Source organism: Diorhabda sublineata, chromosome 1, assembly GCF_026230105.1.
Source record: "Diorhabda sublineata isolate icDioSubl1.1 chromosome 1, icDioSubl1.1, whole genome shotgun sequence".
Lineage (NCBI taxonomy): Eukaryota > Metazoa > Arthropoda > Insecta > Coleoptera > Chrysomelidae > Diorhabda > Diorhabda sublineata.
Window position 1 is genome coordinate 761,785 of NC_079474.1, and position 19,741 is coordinate 781,525.

Genomic DNA, 19,741 nt, shown 5'->3' on the forward strand with positions numbered 1-19,741 from the left:
TACAATTTTTCACAAATTGTAATCCCCCCGTAATTATTTTGTTATCAAATTGTTATTACATTTCATTAATGTCATTACATCGTCATGAAAATTGTGATCGTGAGAAAATCCTCGTTTAATGAAATGGTAGTTAATTTAATTACCGTAATTTCCGTATACCGCGAATGATGATATTAAAAAATTCGAAGAACCCAAACGTGTGTTGTATAACAAAAATATAATAACCATTAATGACATTGTTATTATTTGTTTTTAATTTTTTTTGTTTTTTTCTAAATTAGTTTACCATCAACGTATCTGTCAACTTTATTAATGTTAACCGAATTCACGTAAATTCTCAATTCTCAATTCAAAAATTAGCTTTAAAAACCCAGAATTTAGGTAGGAAAACGGATAAATAAGCTGAAAAAAAAAACCAGAAATTAAGTAGAAAACCCAAAAATTGGCTATATAGAGCCAGAAAAATGCAGAAATTGAGTAGAACATACCGAAATTAGATAGGAAACCCAGAAATTAGCTGGTAAAACTCAAGAAATCGGGTGGCGAACCCCAGAAATTGGCTAGAGAACCAGATATTAGGAAGAAAAAACCTGAAAATTAGCTATTAAAAATGCAAAATAAGGTAGAAAACCCAAAAACTGGCTGGAAAATGCCAGAAATTACATAAAAGAGCCCAGAAATTTAGTAGAAAATTCAGAAATTGAGTAGAAAAACCCGGAAACCAGCTAGAAAAACCCAGAAACTAGCTAGAAAAACCCACAAACTACGATAGGTTAGATAGAAACCAAAAAATTGGATACAAAAATCCAGAAATTTGGAAGAAAACCCCAGAAATTGGCTAGAGAACCAGATATTAGGAAGAAAAAACCTGAAAATTAGCTATTAAAAATGCAAAATAAGGTAGAAAACCCAAAAACTGGCTGGAAAATGCCAGAAATTACATAAAAGAGCCCAGAAATTTAGTAGAAAATTCAGAAATTGAGTAGAAAAACCCGGAAACCAGCTAGAAAAACCCAGAAACTAGCTAGAAAAACCCACAAACTACGATAGGTTAGATGGAAACCAAAAAATTGGATACAAAAAGCCAGAAACTAGATGGAAAAATCCAGAAATTTGGAAGAAAACCCCAGAAATTGGCTAGAGAACCAGATATTAGGAAGAAAAAACCTGAAAATTAGCTATTAAAAATGCAAAATAAGGTAGAAAACCCAAAAACTGGCTGGAAAATGCCAGAAATTACATAAAAGAGCCCAGAAATTTAGTAGAAAATTCAGAAATTGAGTAGAAAAACCCGGAAACCAGCTAGAAAAACCCAGAAACTAGCTAGAAAAACCCACAAACTACGATAGGTTAGATGGAAACCAAAAAATTGGATACAAAAAGCCAGAAACTAGATGGAAAAATCCAGAAATTTGGAAGAAAACCCCAGAAATTGGCTAGAGAACCAGATATTAGGAAGAAAAAACCTGAAAATTAGCTATTAAAAATGCAAAATAAGGTAGAAAACCCAAAAACTGGCTGGAAAATGCCAGAAATTACATAAAAGAGCCCAGAAATTTAGTAGAAAATTCAGAAATTGAGTAGAAAAACCCGGAAACCAGCTAGAAAAACCCAGAAACTAGCTAGAAAAACCCACAAACTACGATAGGTTAGATGGAAACCAAAAAATTGGATACAAAAATCCAGAAATTTGGAAGAAAACCCCAGAAATTGGCTAGAGAACCAGATATTAGGAAGAAAAAACCTGAAAATTAGCTATTAAAAATGCAAAATAAGGTAGAAAACCCAAAAACTGGCTGGAAAATGCCAGAAATTACATAAAAGAGCCCAGAAATTTAGTAGAAAATTCAGAAATTGAGTAGAAAAACCCGGAAACCAGCTAGAAAAACCCAGAAACTAGCTAGAAAAACCCACAAACTACGATAGGTTAGATGGAAACCAAAAAATTGGATACAAAAAGCCAGAAACTAGATGGAAAAATCCAGAAATTTGGAAGAAAACCCCAGAAATTGGCTAGAGAACCAGATATTAGGAAGAAAAAACCTGAAAATTAGCTATTAAAAATGCAAAATAAGGTAGAAAACCCAAAAACTGGCTGGAAAATGCCAGAAATTACATAAAAGAGCCCAGAAATTTAGTAGAAAATTCAGAAATTGAGTAGAAAAACCCGGAAACCAGCTAGAAAAACCCAGAAACTAGCTAGAAAAACCCACAAACTACGATAGGTTAGATGGAAACCAAAAAATTGGGTACAAAAATCCAGAAATTTGGAAGAAAACCCCAGAAATTGGCTAGAGAACCAGATATTAGGAAGAAAAAACCTGAAAATTAGCTATTAAAAATGCAAAATAAGGTAGAAAACCCAAAAACTGGCTGGAAAATGCCAGAAATTACATAAAAGAGCCCAGAAATTTAGTAGAAAATTCAGAAATTGAGTAGAAAAACCCGGAAACCAGCTAGAAAAACCCAGAAACTAGCTAGAAAAACCCACAAACTACGATAGGTTAGATGGAAACCAAAAAATTGGATACAAAAATCCAGAAATTTGGAAGAAAACCCCAGAAATTGGCTAGAGAACCAGATATTAGGAAGAAAAAACCTGAAAATTAGCTATTAAAAATGCAAAATAAGGTAGAAAACCCAAAAACTGGCTGGAAAATGCCAGAAATTACATAAAAGAGCCCAGAAATTTAGTAGAAAATTCAGAAATTGAGTAGAAAAACCCGGAAACCAGCTAGAAAAACCCAGAAACTAGCTAGAAAAACCCACAAACTACGATAGGTTAGATGGAAACCAAAAAATTGGATACAAAAAGCCAGAAACTAGATGGAAAAATCCAGAAATTTGGAAGAAAACCCCAGAAATTGGCTAGAGAACCAGATATTAGGAAGAAAAAACCTGAAAATTAGCTATTAAAAATGCAAAATAAGGTAGAAAACCCAAAAACTGGCTGGAAAATGCCAGAAATTACATAAAAGAGCCCAGAAATTTAGTAGAAAATTCAGAAATTGAGTAGAAAAACCCGGAAACCAGCTAGAAAAACCCAGAAACTAGCTAGAAAAACCCACAAACTACGATAGGTTAGATGGAAACCAAAAAATTGGGTACAAAAATCCAGAAATTTGGAAGAAAACCCCAGAAATTGGCTAGAGAACCAGATATTAGGAAGAAAAAACCTGAAAATTAGCTATTAAAAATGCAAAATAAGGTAGAAAACCCAAAAACTGGCTGGAAAATGCCAGAAATTACATAAAAGAGCCCAGAAATTTAGTAGAAAATTCAGAAATTGAGTAGAAAAACCCGGAAACCAGCTAGAAAAACCCAGAAACTAGCTAGAAAAACCCACAAACTACGATAGGTTAGATGGAAACCAAAAAATTGGATACAAAAATCCAGAAATTTGGAAGAAAACCCCAGAAATTGGCTAGAGAACCAGATATTAGGAAGAAAAAACCTGAAAATTAGCTATTAAAAATGCAAAATAAGGTAGAAAACCCAAAAACTGGCTGGAAAATGCCAGAAATTACATAAAAGAGCCCAGAAATTTAGTAGAAAATTCAGAAATTGAGTAGAAAAACCCGGAAACCAGCTAGAAAAACCCAGAAACTAGCTAGAAAAACCCACAAACTACGATAGGTTAGATGGAAACCAAAAAATTGGATACAAAAAGCCAGAAACTAGATGGAAAAATCCAGAAATTTGGAAGAAAACCCCAGAAATTGGCTAGAGAACCAGATATTAGGAAGAAAAAACCTGAAAATTAGCTATTAAAAATGCAAAATAAGGTAGAAAACCCAAAAACTGGCTGGAAAATGCCAGAAATTACATAAAAGAGCCCAGAAATTTAGTAGAAAATTCAGAAATTGAGTAGAAAAACCCGGAAACCAGCTAGAAAAACCCAGAAACTAGCTAGAAAAACCCACAAACTACGATAGGTTAGATGGAAACCAAAAAATTGGATACAAAAAGCCAGAAACTAGATGGAAAAATCCAGAAATTTGGAAGAAAACCCCAGAAATTGGCTAGAGAACCAGATATTAGGAAGAAAAAACCTGAAAATTAGCTATTAAAAATGCAAAATAAGGTAGAAAACCCAAAAACTGGCTGGAAAATGCCAGAAATTACATAAAAGAGCCCAGAAATTTAGTAGAAAATTCAGAAATTGAGTAGAAAAACCCGGAAACCAGCTAGAAAAACCCAGAAACTAGCTAGAAAAACCCACAAACTACGATAGGTTAGATGGAAACCAAAAAATTGGATACAAAAATCCAGAAATTTGGAAGAAAACCCCAGAAATTGGCTAGAGAACCAGATATTAGGAAGAAAAAACCTGAAAATTAGCTATTAAAAATGCAAAATAAGGTAGAAAACCCAAAAACTGGCTGGAAAATGCCAGAAATTACATAAAAGAGCCCAGAAATTTAGTAGAAAATTCAGAAATTGAGTAGAAAAACCCGGAAACCAGCTAGAAAAACCCAGAAACTAGCTAGAAAAACCCACAAACTACGATAGGTTAGATGGAAACCAAAAAATTGGATACAAAAATCCAGAAACTAGATGGAAAAATCCAGAAATTTGGAAGAAAACCCCAGAAATTGGCTAGAGAACCAGATATTAGGAAGAAAAAACCTGAAAATTAGCTATTAAAAATGCAAAATAAGGTAGAAAACCCAAAAACTGGCTGGAAAATGCCAGAAATTACATAAAAGAGCCCAGAAATTTAGTAGAAAATTCAGAAATTGAGTAGAAAAACCCGGAAACCAGCTAGAAAAACCCAGAAACTAGCTAGAAAAACCCACAAACTACGATAGGTTAGATAGAAACCAAAAAATTGGATACAAAAATCCAGAAATTTGGAAGAAAACCCCAGAAATTGGCTAGAGAACCAGATATTAGGAAGAAAAAACCTGAAAATTAGCTATTAAAAATGCAAAATAAGGTAGAAAACCCAAAAACTGGCTGGAAAATGCCAGAAATTACATAAAAGAGCCCAGAAATTTAGTAGAAAATTCAGAAATTGAGTAGAAAAACCCGGAAACCAGCTAGAAAAACCCAGAAACTAGCTAGAAAAACCCACAAACTACGATAGGTTAGATGGAAACCAAAAAATTGGATACAAAAAGCCAGAAACTAGATGGAAAAATCCAGAAATTTGGAAGAAAACCCCAGAAATTGGCTAGAGAACCAGATATTAGGAAGAAAAAACCTGAAAATTAGCTATTAAAAATGCAAAATAAGGTAGAAAACCCAAAAACTGGCTGGAAAATGCCAGAAATTACATAAAAGAGCCCAGAAATTTAGTAGAAAATTCAGAAATTGAGTAGAAAAACCCGGAAACCAGCTAGAAAAACCCAGAAACTAGCTAGAAAAACCCACAAACTACGATAGGTTAGATGGAAACCAAAAAATTGGATACAAAAAGCCAGAAACTAGATGGAAAAATCCAGAAATTTGGTAGAAAGCCCCAGAAATTGGCTAGAGAACCAGATACTAGGTAGCAAAAACCTAAAAATTAGCTAGAAAAACGCAAAAATATTAAGAAAACCCATAAATTGGGTAGAACAATTCAGAAATTTGGTATAAAATTCAGAAATTGATTAGAAAAACCCTGGAAACTACTAAAAATACTCAGAAATTAGCTGGAAAAAAACACTAAATAGGTATAAAAACCGAGAAATTAGATAGAAAACCCGAATGCCCCACATATTGCAATATTTACAGGATGTCGAAATTGTCGCTAGAATTGGGAAGAAAATTCGGAAATTAGATGGAAAAACACAGAAATTACGGAAAAAACCCATAAACTGCTGAAAAAAAAAACAGAAACCATCTGGAAATCACCAGAAATCGGGCAGAATAACCCAAGAATTTAGTAAAAAATAAATTAGCTAGAATACTCCAGAAATTATCTGAAAAAAACATAAAAATTAGCTAGAACATTCAAAAATTAGCTAGAAATATCCAGAAATTAGCGGGAAACTCCAAAAATTGACTAAAAAAAACTAGAAAATAGCTACAAAATGCAAAAATAAGCTATAAAAACTCAGAAATTAGCTAAAAAAACCCCAGAAATTAGTTAAAAACCCCAGAATTTAGGTAGAAAACTCTTAAATTGGGTAAAAGAAACTAAATATTAGTTGTGAAAAGCCAGATCAGGTAGACAAACCCAGAAACTAAGGAGAAAATACATAAACTGCTAAAAAAACGGAAACCATCTGGAAATCGCCAGAAATCAGGCATAATAACCCAAAAATTTAGTAAAAAAATCAAAAATTAGGTAGAATACCTCAGAAAATATCTGAAAAAAAACCTAAAAATTAGCTATAAAATTCCAGAAATTAGCGGGAAACTCCAAAAATTGACTAAAAAAAACTATAAAACAGCTACAAAATGCAAAAATTAACTATAAAAACTCAGAAATTAGCTAAAAAAACCCAGAAATTAGTTAAAAACCCGAGACGATAGGTAAAAAACCCCAAAAATTACATAGGAAACTCTTAAATTTAGTAGAAAAATCTAAATATTAGTTGGAAAACCCCAGATATCAGGAATAAAAAGCCAGAAATTGAATAGAAAACCCATAAAGTAACTGAAAAAACCCAGAAATTCTAGAAAACCCGGAAATTTAGAGAAGTTTGTTAGGAAACCCGATAATTTATCCGAAAATTAGCTAGAAAATATCGAAATTGTCGCTATGGATTAGCCAAGATTCGAATCCTATTTATGGAACGAACTTCGAGCTAAAAATTCTACACCAGCCGCGAAATCGGATCTCAAAACGGCGTAGACCGCAAAATGCGACATCATCGAACAAGACCTATTTAATTAACTTAATTCATCCGCGAAAAAACGATCGAAAACTATTATTAAGCCCAAGGGACGAAACATCAAATCCATAGAAAAATAAATTATTTTAACGATACGATTTCTTATAATCTCCGATATAATATAAACATTTGGCAACGTAGCTTTATTATATACCATATATTATTCCGAAATATTTATGAATGTGCAATATTGTTGAGTGTTAATGACCTCGTGACTCAGGATAATTGTGTAAAGTAGTGATAATTTCGCAATTTACCGCCAATATTTATTTATATTAATTGTTTAAACAATTATTTCAAACGGATGAATGATTTGTAATAAATAAAATAAACGCGTACCAACTGATAGAAAGGCTTTATGACGTTATTACCAGTATAGTGACACTATTTTAACTTATTTTGTTTATAACGTTTCACGAGATTGTCAAGTTTTATAACACGTATTGAAAGTTTAGGGATGAATTTTCGATTTATGGAATTTTTAGCACCACCAAGTATGTTTGTACGATTTTTTTTCGTAAATGGATTAATACAGTTGATTAAAACAACTTTATGCAATAAAATTTGGTTTATTATTCGTGTTTTAAATTGCATACGGTGCGTTGTAGATGTACTTCCAATTAAAAAAATATAAAAAAAAAACAAACCTAAATCACATTTAACACTAAATTTCTAATATAAACTAGTTTTTTTCATTATTCTTAGGAATTCTTCCTGGTTTATCTCCCCGTCCCCGTCCCTATCGGCTTCGTCGATCATTTCTTGTAATTCCTCATCCGTTAAATTCTCGCCGAGTTCTTTAGCGACTCGTTTTAAATTTTTAAAACTGATTTTACCAGTTTCGTCGTCATCGAACAACCTACGGATGAAGGAATCGTGCAAACATTTAGCGTTTTGTTATTTCACAATCTAACCTGAAAGCTTTCATAATTTCCTCCTTGGAATCTTTCTCGGCCATTTTTACAGACATCAACTGTAAGAAATCTTCGAAAGATATTTCTCCTGTACCGTCTTTATCGATGTCCGCTATCATCTTTTTAATTTCCTCTTTCTTTGGTTCGAATCCCAAAGCTCTTATCGCTACTTTTAAATCTTTTGCGTCTATTTTTCCGCTACCTTCGTTGTCGAATAGATCGAAAGCTTCTTTTATATCGTTTTTTTGTTCGTCGTTTAGTTCGAACTTTGGACCAGACTTTTTTCTAACCGCCATCGGTTGTTTCTTAAAATTTGCAGCCTATAGTAAATAAGGTTACGTGTATAATGGAATTCCAGTAAATATTTATACTAAAATACAAATAGAACTTTGATAAAATCTAATAAACAAACTCACCATTATAAAACACAATAGACGTATTTACTTTACATACAAATTTGTTGCTAGGAACGTAAACAAAACAACGATAACTAACCATTAGTGAGGTTATAATCGACGCGTATTTAGTAATGCATATAAGTTTATTAAATTTTTATTTCAACGCATATTAAATAGTATTTTATTTATATTTTACTAATAAAAATTCAATAGCATCAAGAATAATTAATTATATCATTTAAATTTTAAATAATTTTCCCTGATTTATAGTATTTACTGCGAGGTATGCAATACTCAATACGCTATTGTATGATGTTTTGTATACCTCGTAATGACGTTTAACGTCAATTTACATAATGTCATTTTGACGTTGTCAAATGTCTATTTTCCATACACAATGGCCTGTCAATAGAAACTTTATTAACACAAAATGTCCTAAATTTCCAGTGATATGTATTCATTTTCGTATATTCTCATACATAAATCCTTATTAAGTGTCCATTCAAAGTTTGTACTACAATTTATCATTATTGTATATACGTATCAATTAATAAATTTTTCAGCAATTATTCCAAATCTCATTACGACGTATTGAATTTATCAAGAAATTGTACAACAAAACAAATTAAAGAATCATTTATAAAACTTTCTAAAGAAGTATGTTATTAAAAATATATATTTTCAGTTTAATAATGTTATATAATTTTAAGAATCATCCCGATTTGAATAAAAATAAAGATGCACACGCTAAATTTTTGGCAATTAATGAATCTTATAGAGTTTTGAGTAACGCACAATCTAGGAGAAATTACGATTTAGGATTAATATCTGAAAATAACCAAGGAAAATCCCACCCAGGTCCAAACGTGTATACAAGAAGTTGCGGAAATGAGTAAATTTAACAAGATAAAAGGTAAACGTTAATGTGAATAAGATTATTTTAGTTATTGGAGCGATCCGACTTTTTACAATAACCGTGATAAATCTAAAGATAAATTTTATGAAGAAAGACCTTATTACGGGATTAGAGGTAAAGGTAAAGTGTCGAATTTCACCGTGGTTGCCGTATGTATAGCATTAGCAAGTTTTGTAGTGGGATTACAAGCTTTAGCTATCGTGTAAGTATCAAATTGTTTTTAATTATGTTTATAGGATTCTATTTAAAATTATAGGTGGTACGAAAAATCCAAAAAAAAGTGATTATAATGGTTTGTTTTTAAAGAAAATTGTTCCTTTTAGTAAGGTAAACATTTTATTCAACATTTCTGATAAACTTTGCCAAAATTCGTATTTATTTCCACAAGAAATAATTCATTTATTTATGTATTAGTGTTGAAAATTTATCGTTTTATTTGAAAATTCTATCCAATAGTGGAAAATCGTGTTTCCAGAAAATCCACGACGTTCCAGAGAGATAAACTATTGGAAAAATCGAGCGAGGCGGAAAAATCTCTTAAGGAACTTAAGAGGAATGTTGAAATCAATGGAAATCGTGTTCAATTGGAAATTTTGAATATGAAATTTGCGGAACAAGAACGAATGCATCGTAAAAGACATTAAATTCATTCAAGAGTATTTGTAAATATATTTTTCCAAAAAAAGAAAATATGAATTTTTTATTCCAAACCTCCATGTTTAAAAAAAATTATATTTTCAAATATACAAAGTGTTTCTTAATTATCGATGTCTAAGTTCAGTTTAAAATCAAAAAGAAACATTATAATAAAAAAATTAAGTTACGTAATTTGTTTTTAAGTAGAAGTACGATATTTACGAACTATAAAACTTTTATCGTCGAGAGAAATACTATATTCTTTCTACAACGTCTATTTACATCGAAATCTAGTTACGTTATTCTTCTTTGCCTTGTCCTTTACTGTCAGTATTCTTTTCTCGGTCAAACTTGTCTTTACCTATTTGACTACGCAGCTAAAAAATATTTTGGATACTTCTCTTTTGAATTCACACTCACGTATTTGCCTCGACTAGGAAGTCGAATGTCGGAAATTAGAGTTTCCGATTCGATTTTCTCGACTTTAAAAATAAAATGAAGGGTTTCATTTGAATAGATTTATTTTTAGGAAACGCATAAATTAGAAATAATTGTTTTTTACGTTTTTATTTACCCAATTTTATTTGTTAAACAAGATGAGTAACAGATACATTTTAGGCTAGATTTTCTCAATTGGTTGAGATTTTTTTATAAAAAACAAAATATATACGAAAATATTTCCAAAATATGATCTGTTTATACGAAAAAGGCTGCAAGAAAAACCGTTAAAATAAGATCGAACTCAATCAAAACAATTGAGCAATCTAACGAACTGTCAAAATCACCTGATGTCCATTTAAAAATGGCCGACGTGGGGTAAACAAATGCTTTCGTCGTAAATTTCTATGTGTTGGATTTTAGACATTATAATTTCAAAATGGCTCCTTAAAGATGTGGGGAACGTGATTTTATTATTATTTTATCTCAACTATACAGTGTAGGTACGGTATAGTTTGAAAATAAGTGCATTGGAAAATGACCAGGACTCTGATCACAGTTCTTTTCATGTAAAGCCATAATAATATTGTCCTTGTACCTTTCAGAAACCACTGGTTCATCACTTTGCAACCTTTTGTTTACCCCCCGGCCGCCATTTTGACGTAAATCAACCTGTTTTCTAAGATAGAACAAGCAGTGGCTTGAAATACTCAAAAATACTAAATTTTAACATCTCGATAAATGGATTCCTCGACCTCAATAACGCCAAATTAGCGGTAGGATACGGAAATATTTACAAAGTATCTTCTGTTTATAAGAAAAAGAGGGCAAGACAAACCATTAAAATAAAATAAGATCGAACTTAAACTGTGTAGTAAACAAAACAATCTAATGAACTGTCAAAATCACCCATTTATAAAAATGGCCGACGTGGGGTAAACAAATGCTTTCGTCGTAAATTTCTGTGTGGTTTTTAAAGTTATTTATTATTATCATTGAGAATTGGATTCTTAAAAAGTTGCCACTAGATGAAATTTGAAATTATATTTCTAAAACGTGATTTTCTTCGATAAACTTGAAAGCAACAGTGTAAATTAATCAAAAATACTCAGTTTCCGCGGTATTAATTTGAAATAGATCTGAAAAACACCTACGAAGTCGTTACAACATCATAAAACAATCGAATTACCGGACGCAATTGAGAAATATTGACACGAAAATGTCGATTGTTTACCCCACGGCCTTCATCTTGACATAAATCAACTAGATTACAACACGCGTCAAATACATAACCTCAAAATACTAATTTTCGATATCGATAAATGGATTTTTCGACTTCGCAAACGTCAAATTAATGAGTTTCAATTATTGTTTTGGTAATTTATAAATATAATTTACTAACGCAAAAAAAATATTTTTTTTAATATACTTTTTTAATTAAAAAAAAAATGAATAAATATATTCCTCAATTTATATCCTTTCCTAACATTATAAACCGGCCTAATCTGCTCTGATTTAATAATAAACCACTGACGGAACCCTCGGAGAAGACTTTCAAAGAATCAGCTGTAACTAGTGACACGTGTTCGGCTCGTGCACATGGCGAACGAGCAATGTCCTTCGTCGTACCGGCAGGAATCGATATTACGAGATGGCGGCGAGGAAGCGAGTGCAAAGGGTTAAAAGACATTCGCAAACTCTCTCATATTATACTACGGACGTATAATATTGTTTTTTGTTTCATATTTACCTATATATAAGGTACGTACAATGTTTTTCGTTACTACTTTGTGGAATTAGATGGTTAAAAAGGGCGATTATGAAATAAAATTTTTTTCGTGTACGCATTGGGGAATTTATTTAAATTTACGTATTGATGATACTGAATTTTTAGTACAAATAACAAAAATTAAAAATAAAACTATTAGCGAATGAATTTTGTTGTTAAAAACATATTAAAAATGATTATTTTTTATATAGTTTATATATTTGTGAAATGTATAGACGTAAGATTGTATATATAATATATAAAACAATATATTTTCACACAAAAACAGGAAAAGTCCTCGTATATATACAGTGTGTCGACGTAAGTTGGCGGCATATGGGACATAACTTTTTTATCATTAATTTTACGAAAAAAAGTTATTCTTTATAAAAAGTTCTGCATGGTTCAAAACCTAAAATTCAATCAACAGATGTTAAATTTTTTAAGTCGTATACGAGGTTTGTCGAAAAATGTAATTTTTACTCTAGAGTTTTTTTGACAATATCGAAAATTGTTATAAAGAAAAGATGTTTTAGAATCGAAAATAGCTTTCAAATATTCAACATTGTTTATTTACATGAAAAAAAAAATATTTTTTTCTACATTTTCTCTGCGATTACATTGGAAATTCAAGTTTGCACATTAATGCATTGCATTTATTAATTATAAATTTTATTAAACAATTCTATATAAACTTTTAAAAACAATTATCATCCAGTGCATCCCAGATTAATTATGCATTAATGTGCAAACTGAAAAATATAGAAAAAAATATTTTTTTTAATATAAATAAACAATGTTGATTATTTGATAGCTATTTTTTATTCTAAACATCTTTTCTTTATAACAATTTTCGATATCATCGAAAAGACATCAGATTTTTCGACAAACCTCGTATACGACTTAAAAAGTTTAACATCTGATGATTGAATTTTAGGTTTCGGATCACGCACAACTTTTTATAAAGAATAACTTTTTTTCGTAAAATTAATAATAAAAAAGTTATGTCCCATTTGCCGCCAATTTACGTGGACAAACTGTATATAAAAGAAAAAAAGTTCGGTAATCAAATTCTAGTTTTGATAATGACCGATTTCAATTTTAATAAATGGAGTTTCGAAAGGTTTTCATTAAGATATTTTCCATTGATGTATATCTGAATTATAACATTTTATATTATACGAGGATGATTCCAAAGTATCTGGGCACACGAAAAATTTGATGACAGCCAAACAAATATAAAACAACATGGCGTCTTACAAGCTATTAACGCCATCTACAGGTCAAATTTGATACTTCTGGAAGCATCCTCGTACACTCGAGTATTACGAGTGGTGTTCGACGTGTCGATTGGCAGCCGATTCCTCAGACACATATTTCTGTATACCGGGTTTAAATAAAAAGTATCGTTTACATTATAATTACAATTTTTTTCTTTTTTTATAGTCGAATAGCGTACAAAAACGTTTATTATTATAATGAAATAAAAAGATGCATAAAGAAAGAAAACTAGCACCCCCCGATGGCGGATGGGGATGGATTGTTGTTATCGGAGTCAGTATCGTTAATGTAAGTAACTTTGTTTAACAAATATCGTAGGGAATTAGGAATTTGTGAAATTTAACTACCCTTGATAATATAGTAATACGATTAGGGGTTAATTTTTATAAATCCAAGTAACTGAATTAACAGAGTTTGATAAAATAGACGGACTCGCTAAAAAATGAGTCACGACTCAATATATTGGGGCTTATTATGGAGTCACGAGACTCTAAATCGATAAAGAAATGAATTAGGGGGTTGAAGAATCGGATACAAGTCCTCTAAATCTCACCATATCATCTAAAAAGTCCGAGGAATGTTTAGAAACGACATTAAGTGTCAAATATCGCCTTAAATCGTTTAATTTCTCGAAGAAAAATCGTACAGACTGCAAAGTATCTACTCTATCAAGGTCGCGTTCAATAACCTTTTGTATTTCGTAGTACTAATCGGACATTTATGTTTCAGTTATGTACCAGATCGATCGAACAATCGTTCGGTCTTCTTTTCGGCGACCTCCTCGGCGAATTGGAAATAGAAACGACCGGAGCGGCGGTTATAGTAAGCGCGTTGGACGCTCTAGTTAATTTCTCGGGATTATTGGTCGGACCTTTGATCCGCGCCTTCTCCTATAGAAAAATATCTTTGTTCGGCACGATTTTGTGCAGTCTCGGATTGATATTGACCTTCCCAGCGAAAAATATGACGCACGTATTGTGCACCTACAGTATTATTAACGGTAAGTCGATAAGTCGGGTGACCGAGGCACAGATGGCGCTGCAAATACGCGATTTGTAGGTTTGGGTGTTGGTTTGGCGGCTAGTTCGACGTTCGTAGCTTTAAGCAATTATTTCGTTAAAAGACGCGGTCAGGCGGTCGGTTTTAGTCTGGCTGGGACGGCGGTCGGTATGATGTTGATGCCGCAAGCTGTCCAGTACTTATTGGAACGTTATTCTTTCCGAGGTGCGATTTTAATACTCGGAGCTTTCGCTATGAACGGTATAGCCGGATCGGCGGTATTACAACCGGTAAAATGGCATTCGATATCGGAGGTAAACGACGATGAAGAAAACGCGTATCGTCAGGTACGTAAAACGAAAAAATAAAACGTGATTTTTTTCAAGAATTTCACCAATTTCGGCGTTAATTTACTAAATATTTAACAAGTTTAGTGATTTTTATTGAATTTTTGTTTTTATGGCTGCTAAAGAAGATTGTATTTTATTTTGCGTCGACGGAGGTAACGAATATTGTTTAAAATTAAATATCATCATCATCATCATCATTCATTATCAACATAAAACATAATTTTACATCTAAAAAATGCGTTTTTATCAATTTTTTCGTTAAATTTTTATTTTCCCACCTCGTATATTTCCCACTATATCGAAAAAATGACGTTTAATAACAATTTTTCTACGATATTTCGTTTCTGGTTCATTCTACGAAAAAAAATCTGATGTACAAAATTAAATTGTATGTTATGACATAAAATGTAATTTAATTAACCGAAACTATCGATTTTTCAAAAAAAAAATTGTTAATACATAAATCGTACGAAATTTCCTGTGGTTTAAAGAGCTAAAAATGAAAAATCTATTATTAATCGCCATTTTTTTAATTAATTTTCAAAAAAACCATATCGAAATCGATAAAATTGCCCATTTTCAAAACTCCCAGACAAGTAAGCGATGCCATAAAAAAATATTTGAAACAAACATCCCAATTTCCTAATCAAATCACCAAATTTTTGATTTAGTATCGTTTTTAACACACATCTTTATATTATTTTTTACAAAAATCCATCGAAATCATAACAAAATATTTTTATATATAGGAAATGGAAACTATAAAAGAAACTGATGACGAAGATTTAGATTTACAAGAAAATCAAACTTTTTTAAGCAAAAACTATTCAGACGTCGGAATTAAACAATTAGGAGAAATCAGCAAACAAAACGGTTTAACTAAAAAATCGACTTTCCCTCGTAATTTTTCGAATACAAGTTTCGCGGATACGCAAAAACGTCGAAGAATTTCTGCACAATCCCTCGTATCTAGTTATTCTAGACTAGATTTTACTGGATCGAGTATTCAATTACAATATGACGTAAGTAACTATCCACAATATAGTCCAGATTTGCTACTTTGTGATACTAAAATTTTCAATATAGTCTTTGGAGGAATTTCCACAATTGCGAAGAAACACGACGTACCCCGGTATACAATTGGCGGCATCCCAAAAAATAAGACCGTTCTCCCCACATATTAAACAAGAAGAAATCAAAAAAACCCTTTGGCAAAAATTTGTTGAATTCATGGATTTGGATCTACTAAGGTGTCCGATATATCTGAATTTGGTTCTGGGTCTTTCATTGGCTTTCGTCGCAGAACAAAATTTCAAAACTATTTTACCGTTTTTTTTTCAAAATTTGGGGTACAACAAACAGGACGTCGCCACCTTTTTATCGTTTCAAGCCGTTACAGATATACTGGCGAGATTAATCCTACCCCCTATATGCGATCAAGTCAAATTATCAAAAAAAACTTTTTTTATGATTGGAATATTTTTATTGGGAATTTCTCGATCTGGTAAGTCGAAATAACGATAAATAAATACTTCGTATTTACAAATTGCGTCAAAAATTGTTATTTTCTTCTTTTTTTTGTTCAAATTATTTTCTCATCCTATAGATAAAGTTAATTACACCCTGTAGCTCAAGTTTCACACGTTTCACACGTATATATAAAAGAAATTTTTCACTACATTTGGAGATAAACAACTGTTTTGATCATTTTGAGGTTAAAATTTTTGTTGTGTTATAAATATGAGTAGAATTTCACTAAATATTCAATTTAATTACTTACCACGATAATTTTTCTTTATATCACAAAATATACAACACGAACTTTGAAGAAAAACAACTTTTTTTTCACAAATTATAAATTGTTTATACCGGTTTGTTAAACGAAAAAATTTTTATTACTCTCTATTATACGTGATACGCATGACATCTATTTACATTCCGATAATATTGAAGGATGTTTATGTAGGCAACCAAACATACATATAAATATGCGATTAGTATAATTTACTAGGTAAGAAAAATAATAACATTGGCAACACGGGACAGGAAACTCTTAGTTTATGTTCATGACGTCAATAAGTGCTACATTTTCTTTTTAAAAAAGTTTTCCATTGAAAAACCTCAAGTGAAAACTTTCTTTATTCACATTTTTTTTGTTTATAAATTTATCTTTTAAAATATGAGGATGATTCTAATTAATTTAAGCGCCAAAAGTTATTTTTTTGAAATTAAAATATATATTAAATTATAAAAATGAATGAAACAAATTTCTTTGGTAGTTTTTTCATATTTTTTAACTAGACTTTAACAATTTCTGAAATTGATTTTCATTCCTGTCCTAAATACGAAAAATAAGGGAATTCAAATGAGCCAAAAAAAATGTCAACTTCATTTTTAAAGAAAAATGTTCAAAAAAACTCCTCAAGCGTTAAAAATGTCTGTTTATACAAGAAAAAACGATAAGAAAAACTACGAAAATAAAAAAATATCAAACCGAAACTGCGCAGTAAACAATGGAATTAAGATTTTTCAATGACGTCAAAAACATAACCTCGAAATTCGTCAAAAACATAACCTCGAAATGCAGAACCTTTTTGTTGTATATTGAGCAAAATGTTAATTGATTCCTCATTAAAAAAATATTGATTCTTCTTTAGTTTCCTTAGTTTTTACGAATTTGAAATTGTTTCAATTATAAACATTTAATATTCTAATGTTACTGTGACTTTTTTGTTGGCAGCTTGATGGAGCCACACAGAATAGGTAAAAATCTCAGAAAAAAAAAACTTAAGCTTTCAGTATAATTGAGGCCTATACTTAATTTCTTTTTGTGCTAATTTTTTTGCTAGTCTATTTTACAATCACGATTATTATTTGCTTTCGAACGAAGATTTATGGATTCTCCCTCGTTTAAAAAAAATCACTATTAACACAGAGCGTAATTTTTTTGTTTTCTTAAAATAAAACTATTTTTCGCATCATTTTTTACAGCTCTGGCTCAACAAACCGAATGGTACAGGATAGTGATATGGTTACTGATATCAGGTTTTACTAGAGGAGCTACTTTGATCAATTTCACCATTACTATAGCGGAATACACTTCGAAATACTCAACTTTGGAAAAATTACCAGCTGCATTTGGTTTGCATATGGTAGGAAAAGGATTATTTATTGTAATTTTAGGCCCGCTTTTAGGTAAGAAATTCATATTTATATATATATATATATATATATATATATATATATATATATATATATATATATATATATATATATATATATATATTGAAATTATTGTAACAAAAAGGATTATTACTTCATATAAATAAACTATCTTTATCTTAGTACATAAAATTACCCAAAAATAAAAGAAAACCAACGAAAAACATAACCTCAAAAAGTGAAATGTATCAAAATTAGTTGATTCTAATTGATAATCACTAATATAAACAAAACGGTTTATTTAAAATAATGCCCTGTATTTAAAAACGTACTGAATGTATATTAATATCGAAATAAGTAAAATTATTATCCAATAATGAAAAATTCGAAAAGGAACAAGTAAAAAAACAATTGAAAACTCTCAAAAATATAACCTTAGAAAGGTTATTAAACTTGATTCTTTCTAATTGATTATTATTAATTTTTATCAAAATAATTTGTTTAAAATGATCCCCGATATTTAAAAACTTAACGATTGTATATAAATATATACAAATTTAATCAAAATAAAGTAAATTTAATATAAAAACTTACATCATGAAAAATATTGTGGTAGAATTAATCTTAAAGCAGTACGGCAACGTCGTAACCGTTAGTTAGAATCACAATGGCCGACGATTAGGTGCTTTAAACTCGCGAGGTTAAGTTTAATAATAAATAACATAACTCCTCGTAATTTTTTAATCAACACAACAAAATACACGATTTTTCACACAACAACACCTTTTAACGCAATAATTTCACTAAAACTATTTTCTATTCACAATTATTCAACTCTATAACAGAGAAAAATTTCAACATGTTACCCCTCCGAACACAAAGACGCTACTGATCGCCATCTTAGTTCTCATAGTACCAGCAACTAAACTGTCAAAAATCATAAAACAATTGAACATCGCCGATTCCATTTTGTAGAAATAATTAATCATCGACGCGTAAAAATTTTAAAAAATTTTATTTTAGGTTATATACGGGATGTAACGGAAAGTTTTCCAATTTGCATACACTCGCAAACGCTTCTTATTATGTTATGCTGTTTGGCGTGGGTGATAGAATACATCGCAGTGTGGTGTCGCACAAGAAATAAACCTTCTTCCGTATCAAACACCACTACAACTAGTGTGACGTCTCAACACGTACTCGATTCCGACGACAACTGATATACACTCAGAAAAAGTATTCGTTTATTCGATTCGTGATCAAATAATTCGACGATAATTGATATACACTCAGAAAAAGCATTTGTTTATTCGATTCGTGATCAAATAATTACTGAACGGAGATTTTAATCAAATAAATTTATTTGAATTATTGTAAGTATAAACGATTTTGATGAAAATTGAAAAAAAAATATTTTTATAGATAAATTATGTATGTAAAAATAATTTATATGAGGCATGAATAAATAATTATTTTTCTCGTATTTTTCTCATTTTCTCATATTAAAACGAAAATTACGGGGTTACAGGTTTTTTTTGATAAAAATTGTTAATTAAATAAAAAAAAATGTTTTAAATAAATAAACTGGCGTGATAGAGTAAATATATTTTTTTAAATAAATATTTACACATGATGACGTATAACAGCCGGAAAATAAAGAGCAATAAGAGAAATGTATTTTTATGGAAAAATCCCGATGTCGGAAAAACTACGGAGAAAATACTATTTACTTGGTAATTCTTAATTATGTCATATTTAAGTTATATACAGGATGAAGATACGAAATATTTTCAACCAAAGATTGACATATGTCAAATAATGATAGAAATTTAGATCAAACGTCAAAAATTTGTGTCAAATGTCCGCGACTCATGACAGGAGTTGAAAATAAGTGTCATAGGTCAAGAATGAATGTCAAATGTGATAATAATATATAATACAATAAAAAAAATGGCGCTGAATATAAAAAATTATCAAATTTGAATGGAAAATTTCGGTGAAAAATGAAGAAAATTCTTGAAAAATTCAAAAATTCGCTGTCAAACGTCAAAA

General features: G+C 30.6%; 4 protein-coding genes across 7 annotated transcripts in view; 2 read left to right on the forward strand and 2 right to left on the reverse strand.

Moving 5' to 3' along the window:
* The window catches only part of LOC130448753 (ATP-binding cassette sub-family G member 1-like), a 64,301-nt gene extending 45,463 nt beyond the window's left edge, over positions 1–18,838 (reverse strand). The window contains exon 1 of the mRNA XM_056786267.1: positions 18,284–18,838. The gene's annotated coding sequence lies outside the window, so the exon portion shown is untranslated. The remainder of the gene's footprint in view (positions 1–18,283) is intronic.
* LOC130448815 (uncharacterized) lies at positions 7,377–17,617 on the reverse strand. 2 transcript variants are annotated; one of them, XM_056786351.1, is made up of 3 exons: positions 8,158–8,261; positions 7,742–8,061; positions 7,377–7,686 (listed from the first exon to the last, which is right to left on the reverse strand). In XM_056786351.1, exons 1-3 carry the CDS (start codon positions 8,158–8,160, stop codon positions 7,500–7,502), a joined length of 510 nt encoding a protein of 169 aa, XP_056642329.1. In that variant the 5' UTR covers positions 8,161–8,261; the 3' UTR covers positions 7,377–7,499. The 2 variants fall into 2 exon arrangements, with proteins under 2 accessions (XP_056642329.1, XP_056642338.1); XM_056786360.1 differs by lacking the exon at positions 8,158–8,261 and adding an exon at positions 16,308–17,617 and having other exon boundaries at positions 7,387–7,686; positions 7,742–8,111.
* On the forward strand, positions 8,512–9,745 carry LOC130448807 (dnaJ-like protein 60). Its single transcript, XM_056786337.1, has 5 exons — positions 8,512–8,646; positions 8,703–8,796; positions 8,850–9,031; positions 9,084–9,257; positions 9,531–9,745. The coding sequence occupies exons 1-5, from the start codon at positions 8,591–8,593 to the stop codon at positions 9,697–9,699; spliced, it is 675 nt and encodes a 224-aa protein (XP_056642315.1). The 5' UTR covers positions 8,512–8,590; the 3' UTR covers positions 9,700–9,745.
* On the forward strand, positions 11,441–19,172 carry LOC130448776 (monocarboxylate transporter 9-like). 3 transcript variants are annotated; one of them, XM_056786289.1, is made up of 9 exons: positions 11,441–11,890; positions 13,344–13,466; positions 13,908–14,178; positions 14,238–14,524; positions 14,650–14,679; positions 15,277–15,549; positions 15,614–16,031; positions 17,519–17,722; positions 18,713–19,172. In XM_056786289.1, the coding sequence occupies exons 2-9, from the start codon at positions 13,389–13,391 to the stop codon at positions 18,907–18,909; spliced, it is 1,758 nt and encodes a 585-aa protein (XP_056642267.1). In that variant the 5' UTR covers positions 11,441–11,890; positions 13,344–13,388; the 3' UTR covers positions 18,910–19,172. The 3 variants fall into 3 exon arrangements, with proteins under 3 accessions (XP_056642267.1, XP_056642273.1, XP_056642282.1); XM_056786295.1 differs by having other exon boundaries at positions 14,653–14,679; XM_056786304.1 differs by lacking the exon at positions 14,650–14,679.
* Positions 19,173–19,741: the final 569 nt, after the last annotated feature.

Excerpts from the sequence above, each read along its gene's own strand:
- LOC130448815 (XM_056786351.1), bottom strand. Across the intron at positions 7,687-7,741 it reads GAAATTATGAAAGCTTTCAG|GTTGTTCGATGACGACGAAA; the intron begins GTTAGATTGTGA and ends CTTCATCCGTAG.
- LOC130448807 (XM_056786337.1), top strand. The coding sequence starts at position 8,591 with ATGTATTCATTTTCGTATATTCTCATACATAAATCCTTATTAAGTGTC. Across the intron at positions 8,647-8,702 it reads TTATTAAGTGTCCATTCAAA|CAATTATTCCAAATCTCATT; the intron begins GTTTGTACTACA and ends TAAATTTTTCAG. Across the intron at positions 9,032-9,083 it reads ACAAGAAGTTGCGGAAATGA|TTATTGGAGCGATCCGACTT; the intron begins GTAAATTTAACA and ends AGATTATTTTAG.
- LOC130448776 (XM_056786289.1), top strand. The coding sequence starts at position 13,389 with ATGCATAAAGAAAGAAAACTAGCACCCCCCGATGGCGGATGGGGATGG. Across the intron at positions 16,032-17,518 it reads ATTGGGAATTTCTCGATCTG|CTCTGGCTCAACAAACCGAA; the intron begins GTAAGTCGAAAT and ends CATTTTTTACAG. Across the intron at positions 17,723-18,712 it reads AATTTTAGGCCCGCTTTTAG|GTTATATACGGGATGTAACG; the intron begins GTAAGAAATTCA and ends ATTTTATTTTAG.